Source organism: Pongo abelii, chromosome 6 (genome assembly GCF_028885655.2).
Source record: "Pongo abelii isolate AG06213 chromosome 6, NHGRI_mPonAbe1-v2.0_pri, whole genome shotgun sequence".
In the NCBI taxonomy this organism is placed as follows: Eukaryota; Metazoa; Chordata; class Mammalia; order Primates; family Hominidae; genus Pongo; species Pongo abelii.
The window spans coordinates 109,408,495-109,420,647 of NC_071991.2; the positions used below are offsets into that span (position 1 = coordinate 109,408,495).

The 12,153-nt window shown below is 38.3% G+C and overlaps 1 protein-coding gene across 2 annotated transcripts in view; it reads left to right on the plus strand.

The window, feature by feature from the left end:
- ZNF277 (zinc finger protein 277) overlaps positions 1-12,153 on the plus strand; it is a 150,045-nt gene that overhangs the window by 116,875 nt on the left and 21,017 nt on the right. For both annotated transcript variants that reach the window (XM_002818354.5, XM_054559686.2), the window contains exons 6-7: positions 4,198-4,308; positions 6,559-6,691. In XM_002818354.5, the coding sequence (XP_002818400.2) occupies positions 4,198-4,308; positions 6,559-6,691 (244 nt within the window). The remainder of the gene's footprint in view (positions 1-4,197; positions 4,309-6,558; positions 6,692-12,153) is intronic.

Consider the following 12,153-nt stretch of genomic DNA (forward strand, 5'->3'; position numbering starts at 1 on the left):
GGCCCACTTGTATTCTGCCCCTTCCAGTGGCTGTGAGCCTGCTGTTGTCAAGGCTATTGTGGAGCTAAGGAGAGGAGAATGGAATGGGGCAAATTAAAACATCACAAAGCTCACCATTCATACCACAGTTGAGCCATGTTTCTTAAATAAATGTTCCTTGGATTGTTGCATCCTTCCTGTTAATTCCAGAGTTCTTAAAAAGTTGATTTTGACTGTTTTCACCAGTGCTACTGTTGCTTTAATAGAGGAGCAGATTTTCAGAGGTCCATGCCCCACTGTTCCAGAAGTGCTTCTCTCAAAGCTATTTCTGTAATTTAATCCTGTTTGCCCAAATCACATTTATAAGTTTAGTGAAAACTGATTACAAACAGTATTAGGCCAGAAAAAAAAATGAGATCAGAGAGCACTATGTAGGGAAATATTTGTTCCTAAAGTATAGGGAAAGAATATTTGAAAAGGAAAAATACATGAAATAATATTTTAAGTTAAACTTCATTTCAGCCCAAAAGGTATTATGTATTTATAGTTATTACATGCTTTTAAGGACCATTATGAATGTGAAAAAATATAATACCAATGCTCCTTGATTTACAGTGGGGTTACATCTCAATAAAGTCATTGTACATTTAAAATATCATAAGTCAAAAAATATTTAATATACCTAACCTACCTTAGGCATGCTTTGAACACTTACATTAGCCTACAGGTAGGCAAAATTGCCTAACAGAAACCATACTTTATAATGAAGGTTTGAATATCTTATGTAATTTATTGTATATTGCACTGAAAGTAAAAAACAAAATAGTTATATGGGTACTCAAAGTACAGTTAGGTCATTAATAATAAAATTAAGTTTATAAAGAAAGGAGTTGAAATAATAATTTAAACTGTTATGCATTTAATTTCCCAGAAATTAAAGCAAGTTGACATTAGGAATTAATTTAAAAATTAAAGAAGTAATTCAGCAATTTGAGGAATCATCTTGGCTGATTAAGAATTAAAGGACTTCAAAATCTGACATGAAGCAGATCACGTAAGGTGCCATCTCCACTCCAAAGCCCCAAAGATTTTCTTGGCCCTTTACCAACCAGCAACTGTGGCTACAAGGGTGAAGCCTTTCCTCCCTTCTCACCTCAGACTAATAGGCTGAATCAAGCTAATTTTGAATTAGCTAGCAAACCACTTAGGTACTTGTATTAGTCAGGGTTCTGCAGAGAAACAGGACCAATAGTATATATAGATATATAAGTGGAGACTTATTATGGGAATTGGCTCACACAATTATGGAGGCCGAGAAGTGCCACAGTATGCCATCTGCAAGTTGGAGATCCAAGAAAGCCAGTGGTAAATTCAGTCTGAGTCTAAAGGCCTGAGAACCATGAACTTGAGTATCTAGGGAAAGAGAAGATGAATTTCCCAGCTCAACTATCTGGGCCCCCATGGCTTGGATGATGCCTCCCCTCATTGGTATGGGCTATCTTCTTTACTCAGTCTGCTGATTCAAATACTAACCTCTTCTAGAAACACCCTCACAGACACACCTAGAAATACGATTTTTACCAGCTATCTGGGCGTCCTTTAACCAGGTCAAGCTGACATGTAAAATAAACCACCATAGTATTAGAGAGGACAGCCAGCCTCTTCTTGAGCCTGCTGCCAGTTCCATCTGTACCTGGCCCCCGCTTTCAGAGCCTGGATATCAGGCTTGGAATCCTAGGTAGTCCTGGCTAAGGCTAGGCCACTCCTAGGGGAACCTCCCTTGAAACCAGAAGACATCAAGGACCACCAGATCAGAGCATGGGACCAAGCGAAGACTGTTAACCCCACCAACCCTCTTCCTAACACTGACTTTGCTTCACTCAGTCTCCTTCCAGCTCTTAGATGTCAGTCATAGAACCCTTGGCAAACCCGGCTCAATTTTGGCCCACTGTGGTAGAACTGTCCTGGATCCAGAAGGCATTAGGGATGGTAGCAATTAAGTATGTGGCTGGGGTAGCCTCCCAACACTCCTATCTGCTTTGAGACAGCTGCTCGTTAGCCCTCATTCCCTCACTTTCAATATCTGTATTCCTCTCTGGCAAGCCCCAAAAAAGTTCAGAGCAAGCCTAGGCTCACACATGGGCTTGTTCTCAGCGGGGCAACATTGCCTGAGACCATGGGGACCTTCCTAGCACACCTATACTTCCTGAGCCAGCTCTTGGTCCATTCCAAGGCTTGGGTGTCAGGCCTGAAAGCCCTGGGTAGACCTGACAGGCTTGGCTGCTGTTGGGGGAACACTTTGGAGTCAAGAAGGCCTGGACTATAAGCCTGGAAACAAGTTCTAAGGACTGTCAGTCAGTTCCACCCACATCCCTCCCAGCAAGCTGCTGGCTGCGGCCAAAATCCTTGCTGAACCAATCCTCTTAGATCCCAGGAGCCACTGTGGCCCACCTGAACAGAGTCTTCGAGACTGGCCAAGCCTCCAAACTCATTTACCCCAGGAGCCAACCACTGGCCTCTCATCTCGTAACTCAGACTCTAGATGCCAGATTCTTGAGCCCCAGAGAGGTTGAGAGCTGGATTCGGCTCCCCTGAGTACATTCAGTGTGACTCTTAATGGCAAGACATTTTGATCCTAGATAGCCTGAGGGTCAGGGAAACCTCCCAACCCACCCATACCCCTTGAGTCAGATACCATTTCTGACAGCACCCAGGCACAATCTAGGCTCTGGATCTTCATCCTGGAAGTTCTAGGCAGATGTTAACTATGGCTCGGCCACTCTAGGAGAACTTCCCTGAATCCAGAGGCACTGTACTTTACCCCAACATGGCCTCGGGGATAGGGGGAGCTTTCCGACCCTCTGCCTGACACCCTTCCCCCACCCCAAAACACACACACACACCTACTACACTGCCTACAAGAGGATCCCAGCCCCGCTTTCACCTGAACTCTTCCACAGCCTGAGCCTCAGGTCTGGAACCCCTGGAAAGGTCTAGCTCTGTCTGGGCTGCCCCTGGGAAAACCTTTGTGGGCCCAAAAGGCACTGTGAACTATCCCAACAAGTAGTTTTAGTCAAAGTTATCAGTAAAAGGCAGTGAGACAAATGAGCATACTAACCACAAGGTTAATAAATCTATCTCTTACATAGTAAAAAAAAAAAGTCAACATTTTTATAGAAATGTTTGCTTTCTTTCTTTATTTCACTTTCTCAAAGGGAAAAAAAAACACTAAAATCATTTTTTGGGGGGGACCAGGTAAGTGTCTAAATAATCTAGATAAAACCATATGATATGTCACTATGCATAATCTATCAATGGTACTTATACTGATGAGGCTCTCCAAAACAGTCACCTGTTTTTTATGAACTAAAGTTGTGATAAAAGCTCTGTAGAATATATTATACACTTATACTTTTTTGCTATGTAAAAGTTACGTAATTACATTTGTCCTTTTCTGTATAAATTAATCAAGAAGTTGGTCATTGTGTTGCAGGTTATCACAGCCCTTGCATTTAATAGACCTGTTAACTGTGAGTTCCAGGTCATTGTCCAATGATATACCGGCTAAATACCTGTGATCTTAGGTCATAGCAGGTTGTATTTTCTGTTAGGCAGTTGCCTCTTACTCTTCTCCATGATGAATTGGAAAAGTAGAAGCAGCACAGTTAATTTCGTAGTTTAAAGCAGTGATCCCCAACCTTTTTGGCACCAGGGACCAGTTTCAGAATGAAACTGTTTTATCTCAGATCATCAGGCATTAGATTCTCATACGGAGTGCACAACCTAGATCCCTCGCATGCACAGTTTACAAAAGGGTTCGCGCTCCTATGAGAATCTAATGCCACCACTGATCTGACAGGAGGCAGAGCGCAGGTGGTAATGCTCACTTGCCTGCCTCTCACCTCTTTCTGTGCAGCCTGCTTCCTAACAGGCCATGGACCGATACCCCTGGTTTAGAGGACAGAACCTGATTCTTCTATAGAGTGTAGCCAAGCAGCAGATAGTGGAACAAACTTTGGTATCCCTTTACAGAACTGATGTGACTGTGTACACTTATATACTTTATAATGTCACTCTTTAATAGCTGAAATCTTTGTGTTAGTGCTTAGCACTTGCTTATACCTCTAATTAGTGTTTTTATTATGTGAATGCTATTCCAACCCAAATGTGTTCTTAGATGATTTGTGAATAATCCTAATTGCTCACATTTCTTCCTAGATCTGTTATTTTGAACCACATGGCCAGAGAACATGCTTTCAACATTGGATTGCCAGACAACATTGTAAACTGCAGTGAATTTTTGTGTACATTACAGAAAAAGCTTGACAAGTAAGTACTGATTTATGAAACACTGCCTAAAGCTATTTTAATCTTCGACTCTGTTGTGAATTTTTTTTAATTAATTTAATAGAGTAATTAAAGAAGTGGGAATTTCCCATGTTGGAGGAGTTCACATTTTGTACAATGGTCCTTATTTTGTCTAGATCATATTGCCCTTTGGTGTTTTTTAAATTTTTCAAATACACTATGTCATATATACCAAACAATATACATATCATACAATGTATGCCATATAGGATATGAAGAATATACTCACTGTCTAGCTTAAGAAATAGAACATTGTTAATTCCTTTGAATCTCCCTGTGTATCTTTCCTCATTAGTATTTCCCCAGAAACCACTATTCTTAATTTTGTAATTCTAATTCCTTTACTTTTCACTGTAACTTGTCTACATATTTAATAAGGTAAATATATTGTCAAATTATGGAATGGTGTTTAATTTTGTGTGAAACGTAGCATGCTGTGTGTATTCTTCTGCCTTTTGGTTTTCATTCACATTTGTGTATAATACTCCATTTCCTCAAGGTCATATTCTGGCAACCATATCTAGAGCTTAGCCTGTTGAAATAAGGAAGAGAATTCTTTAGGTCACCAAAATGACTTTCAAAAACGTATCCACTTTTCTTTCTAGGAAAGGGCCCAAAATTTTTTCTCTGAGAACCCAGTTTTCTTTATTTAAATAAAATACTAACAAGTGTGGTGCTTCGACCCACAACATTGAGAGCAACAACATAAAAAAAAAAATAAGGGCCGGGTGTGGTAGCTCACACCTGTAATCCCAGCACTTTGGGAGGCCGAGGTGGGCGGATCACCTGAGCTCGGGATTTTGAGACCAGCCTGACCAACAAGGAGAAACCCCGTCTCTACTAAAAATACAAAATTAGCCGGGCATGGTGGTGCATTCCTGTACTCCCAGCTATTCGGGAGGCTGAGGCAGGAGAATCACTTGAACCCGGGAGGCACAGGTTGTAGTGAGCAGAGATTGCGCCATTGCACTCCAGCCTGGGCAACAAGAGCAAAACTCTGTCTCAAAAATAAATAAATAAATAAGAGGAAGCAAGTAATACAGATTAATTATAAGAAATTTTTAACTCAAATTCTGATGTCAACACTATGTTAAATCGAGTCCCTTCACCCTTTTGTTAAACGACTATCTATAAAATAAGACCAGATGTGCCTTCTAGCAAGATTAGCAATAATGAATATCTATAATCAGCTTATCACCCATAAATTGTCAACTATAAAAGAATATACTACAAAAGAATATTATTATGCCCTGGAATATATTCTTTGGCATAAGAAATTGATGAAAAGGTGTTTAGTAGAGATAAAAACAAATTCAAAATTGAAACAATAACAGATTGCAATCATTTGAGAGTTTCCCATGTAAAATATGTTATACTTAGACACTATGTGGCTCCAGAAAGTAGAACGCTCTACTTTTTACTGAGTAGCAGTTATAATACATGTTGTATCAACTGTCAGGCTTAGTATGAGAAAGACATTTTGTTAATAATCTGCTCAAAACTGGTAATCACTGCTTCATTAGGTAATGAATGCCCAGTCAGTGGAAATATTCAAGCAGAAGGTATATGAGAATTATATGGTAGTAACAGCTACTATTTATCTTATTCACATACATGAATAAATACTTAGCACAGTTCATAGTGCATAGTAAGTGCTCAATAAATATATATATATGAAATTATCATTTAAAAATCTCTAAAATGTTGGTATTATCTTCAGTTTAGAAATCAGAAAATGGCAACAGAGAAGGCAAGTAACTTAAAGTCCCACAGCTAGCTGGCACTGGAGCAAGGAATTAAACCCTGCAAATCAGCTCACAGGATATCCCAAACCATGTACTAATTATTATATACAATGGGTACAGCCAGTGCAAGTCATGATAATTATTTGAAGAACATACCTACATACTTATTTTAGAATAGGTAATTCAGTTAGTAAAGAACCAAAATAATTTTTGGATATTACCTATCTTTGTCACAGTCTTAACTGAATAGCCAAGTTGGTCAACTTAGCTGACTACAAAATACACCATAGTATGCACTCTGCAAAGCCAAATGAATAAAGTGAGGGGATTCTGACAAGGATGGTATATCCCATTTGAAGATTCTGTGTGACCTAAAATTAATAAATATGAAACTCAATAATAATAAAGGATTATTGCAGCAACTATACAAGAGATTTGTTTATCAGTGTTTGTGTATTTCTTGTAGTTTGCAGTGCTTGTACTGTGAGAAGATCTTCAGGGATAAAAATACACTTAAAGATCACATGAGGAAAAAACAGCATCGTAAGATTAATCCTAAGAACAGAGAATATGACAGATTTTATGTCATCAATTATTTGGTAAGGCTTTCTTTTCATAACTTAAAATTTGATCGCATTACTGCAAACAAAATCTTTCTGAGGACCAACTAATATTTGAATAAGCAATTATTGCAAAGGTCAAAATGTAATTGAGGGGCACATTCAAGTAGTGATTAGCTTTGAAATGGTTAGAGCACAAGACATTTGATTTGACTTGTCTTTTATTTGACAGTGTTTATGTAGTAAAAATGTCACATGTCTAGAACTCACAGTCATCTTGACCAAAAAAAAAAAAAATACAGCATTTGGATATCCACATACCATCCCCCATTTATGTAATATCTTTTAACTTGGGGCCAGAGACTCCTTTTTTTTCTTTTTTCTGTTTTTCTTGAGATGGAGTCTTGCTGTGTCTCCCAGGCTGGAGTGCAGTGGCACGATCTAGGCTCACTGCAACCTCTGCCTCCTGGGATCAAGCAATTCTCCTGCCTCAGCCTCCCCAGTAGCTGGGATTACAGCTACTGTACTGTACAGTACTGGGATTACACCACACCTGGCTAATTTTTGTATTTTTAGTAGAGACAGGGTTTCTACATGTTGGCCAGGCTGGTCTCGAACTCCTGGCCTCAAGTGATCCACCTGCCTTGCCCTCCCAAAGTGCTGGGATTATAGGCGTGAGCCACCACACCTGGCCAGAGAGACTTCTATATATTCTATTCAAAAGAAACTGTTGAGTACTGGATGTGTTAGGTGCTATGCAAAATAATTCTTTAAAAACAATCTCTTTGCTCTTTCCCCTTCACCCCTACAAAAGTGTGTCTCTTTATCATTCTCTTCAGTCAGCTTATTTTTAAGAAAAGTTTCAAGGAAACCAAACCATTTTACTATGGAAGGGGATTTTTATTTGTTTGGCTTGTAGGGTAGACTAACCAGGTTACCATGCCAAGGATTTTAAATGTATTGATAGCTCTCCTTCCCCAGAAACCTCAATGCCATTTGCTGGCCTCTATAGATTTCAAGAAGAGGCATTCAGATGGAGACAGTAGGGGATGGGGAGAGGCATTTGGAAACATGGGAGGGGATTTTTGATAGACAACAATGACTGGGAAACTGGGCCTGCCTTCAATCTACTGATTTTTTAAAAATATATGTGACAAAGGAGGGAAACTACTTATGTAAAAGAAGAGGTTATGTAACTCTCCAGAGGAACTGGAAGAAAAACGGAGAGTTCTGTTTCGAATGGGCATTTTTCTTAAGCAAATGGATTTTTTTTTTCTCTCAATGTAAATGAATTAAAACCCAAACCCACTGGTCACAAAAGGCTAATTGAATATAATCAGCCATTTTATCTATTGGATAGAAACAAGCATATCCTGAATTATGTTGGAAATCTCTGCTTTAGGGTGGAATTTTGTCTGTTCTAACTATTCCTTGAGTGTTAAAATTCCCCTTGAGAAGCAAGTTTAACATGTGTTTGAAGATTGACTCTTCAAAACACATGAAGGTTGCCATGGTTTTCTACAAATGTTTTACAACCAGCTAAAGGCAAACGTACCCTTTGAGCTCTTCAATCTTTTCTTGAAATCACTCAGTCATTACTTCCTAGAGCAAATGCTGCTTCAGGACCCAGCCCAGTCTAATAGGGAGTGGACTTCAGTGCTAGCTCTAAGAAATATTCAGCTACTTCATCTAGCTATAGGAGCAATTTAATAGTTCTTCCTTCTGGGGCTCTTTTAAAACTAATATTCAAGAGTTTGAGACTAGCAGAACATTATATAGCTGGAGGTTTTTACCTTTTAGAGGAGACTTCAAGGGATTTGCTAACTCTTATTCTGCCAGCACCTTTAGAAAAGTATGATACTTCATTTCCTGGGCATCAAGTAGGGTAGCTGTCAAAACTGAAATCATCTGCCAGGGCCAGTCATCTCTGGATGAGCAAGCTAGATTGTGCTGCTCATACAGGGCACGGATTTGATGTGGCATCGACTACAGATTAAGAGAAGTGTGTCAAGAGAAAGTAAGGGCTTTAACAACGTACAAAATGAAAATTAAATTTCAACTTTATAGTCATATTGATAGAAGTCTTTTTTTTAACTAGCAGCTATTTGAGTACTTATACTCTGCAGGCACTATCCTAGGTATTTATATTAAATTGTTTAATTTAAGTCACAATTTTATGACACAGGTATTGTCATTAAGCCTCTTATAGGTAAGAGGACTGGGGCACAGAGAGGCTAAGTTTCCAAAGGTCACATGGCTAGGGCAAGTTACTTATCCTGTGCATCAGTTTCCTTCATTTTTACAATTGAGACAAGACTAGTACCTACATCTTATGCTTTGGGTTGGGTATTTTGGTCAAGTAATAGTGATGAGTTCATAATGATCTATTCTCCCACCCTTGCCTATTTTCTTTTGTAATAAACTAAAAAGTGAGCCAACGTCAAAGTAAAGCTGACTTTAATCGGCACTTTAAGGCTCTGCTCCACAATCTTAGTCTTCCTAGCCCGTTTCCGATTCCTATTCCTATTCCCTATTTTCTATTCCCTATTCCTATGCGAAATTCCTGCTGAGGTAAATAACCAAAAACTGTAAGAATGATTAATAAAAAATGAAAATCTAAAATGTGTTATGATGCCTTAGCATTATGGAAATGATGTAAACACCTTTGAAAAGGAGTGAAGAAGCCTATTGGCTTCACTAAAGATACACACAGGCGCTAAACTAGAGGGTTGCTTACCAGAGGTATCAGCCTTAGTAACATTCTAGGAATATTTGAAGGAATACTGTTATACATTAAAAGTATAATATTATATAGAACAAGTGTATAAAAAACTGTCCCAAATACTAACAGAGTATAGGTAGAGAAAAATAAAGGCCAGTGTCTTCTCAGTGTCATTTTAGTATTATTTCAGACCTCATTAAAGAATAATATTTAACTTGAAGAACATGAGTAATAAATCAATATGAAGAATAAATTCTAAAATTTTAAACAATGAATAATGACAATATTTTATTAAAAAAAAAAAGATAGATATTCCCTTGTTATCCCTCTGAGGGAAAAGGCTGACATGAGTGCATGAGTGTGGGCAAAAGATAGAATTGTTATATTAGTAGTGGGTTTATACATCTATTTTATTGACATCATACATTCTACATACATTTGAGTGCCTTCCAGTTACCAGTTGCTAGAAGAGAAAGAGAAGATATTGTAGATAGAAAGGTTGATTTGAGTCACTACTTTCAAAGAGTTCAGAAGTCAGTATGGAAAACCACCATGTAAGCACGTTAGTTTGAACCCTTTGTAATGGTATATGGAAAGTCAGCGTTTGACCTCTCCTATAGCAGAGATATGCAGTCATTGAGTCATTCACACACAGAGCTCCTCACCTCCACTTCAAACGCCATAGACTCTGCCAGTGCAACAATGATGGGAACATCCAGGATATCCGTGGCAAGATACACTCTAATAGGCAGCAGAAGTAGGAGAACCAATGGACAGAGGCTGCATTTGACTTTCTGAGCTCAGCAAATTGACAAGTTCCATTTTCCTTCTTAGGTGAGACAATTTCTGTGCTGAATCATTCATATCAGTTTCTGAATAGTAACAGACTTGCAAAAACATTAAAAGTCTTTTGCACAGTCTGAATTATCTACTTCAAATTCTTGCTTTGTTTTCTCACAAACAAAAGAGTTCGGCAGGTAGTGAGGATGGGTTGGGGATAAGATGCCAGTTAGTTTCACATTCAGATAACCCTTCCTCAGAGGGCAACAGACTGCTTAACATCGAGGCTTCAGCTACATATTCCTACGATGCTCATGTTTCAAACCCTGAGTTTTTCTGAAGGGAATTGGTTTTGCCATAATTTTTATCATTCTTTGATTTAAATTTTTTTATTCTTAAAGTATACAAAGCCACTTATAAAAAAAGTAGACTTTTCACTGATTTTTCATAGTTTTTTATAGTTCTCTCTAGTTAAGTTATTTACACTTAAAACACTTCTCTTTCTGTTTCTGATGGAGTTTTGTGTAAGCACATGTAAGTGAGTATGTATTAGGGCAGAAGTGTGATGGGTGAAGGGGATCTTTTTTTCCCGTGTTTTTTTCCACCCTCTCATTATTCATGAGCCATCTGATGCAGAGGTTTGAGGGGGTGTCTGAACATCTTTAGTGATATGCCTTCCAAACTTTGTTTTTCTTACATTCTTTGCTTTCCTGACATGATTCATTAGCAGGCACAGTGTCTTAATTAGAGAGCTATGTGCTTTTTTTTTTTTTTTTTTTTTTTTTGCTTTGGGTCTTGTTTCTATAATAAATCATATCTTTAACTGTACCAAATCAGAGCACTCTAGGAAACTGGGCCACTGTCACATGCAAATTGCTTATTTCCTAATATACTAATAAACATGGACATTCATTTTCCTCTCAAGTGGGGTAAGTGGTTAATGCTGTATGGCCTAGATAAATCTCTACATATTGTACCTAACACTGAGGAAGTTGCAAAATAATGCTTTGAGTTTAGAAGCTTAACAGTGAAAGATATTTTTTGTTACTTTTGGCTCAAAATATTCATTGACAAGCAACATTTGCCCTTATCATTCAGAATGATCAAATCACAGAAGGCCCATACTTTAGTAATACCTTGCAGCAATAAAACCATGACCTTAAGTCCAAGTACAGAAAAACCAAGTAAGGCATGAAAGATTTAATTCATTACCAAACTTTCTAACAAGCATCTTGTTGGCAGTGTTGAGGTCATTTTTGGTGTTCTGTAATGAGGTTCAGACACTTCATGATGACTCTGGGAAGTACATTATAGAGTCCAAATTAACCATCTCTAATGACATATGATAGATCTCTGTATATCTAAATGTATGCATCATTTAGCTGATAGATAATGACAGCTTCAAAACCTCTCATTAAGCTGATGAATGATGGATTTTCTTTCTCCCTCTAAATCGTAATGGCACTCATAGTTCTTTGTTTTTAGCTAGATGAATACCTTTATTTGGGGGAAAAAGAGTCCATAATTGAGTGAATTTTGGTTTTGTTTTTCCAAAAGAAGGATATTGAACAACAAAGCTATCCATGCTTGTAGCAGGTCAGGTGGGCTTGATCCTAACCATAGTTTAGCTGCTTGAAAACATATCCATTAATGTTCCTACCTCTCTCTTTGTGACACTGTCTGCTTTTGCATGGCACAATGGGAAGATTGGATAGAAAGAAGACAGGGCAAGAAGAGAGGAAGAAACGGCCCAAGGGGAACAAAAGAAATGGTTAGGCCAAAATAAATCATTCCTACTCATCACTCCATAAAGTTTTGCTAACGCTGTGACTAGGCTTGCCAGACATAGCCCCAAAAGAGTGGAACTTTTCCACTGATGGTAAAGGATAAAAGCGATTTGAGTAGGTACTAGAGCACCTACTCATGCCTAGTACTATTTCTTTATAGACAGTAACTCATTCACTGAATCACCTTAAAAAAACCTTTTGAGGTAGAATCT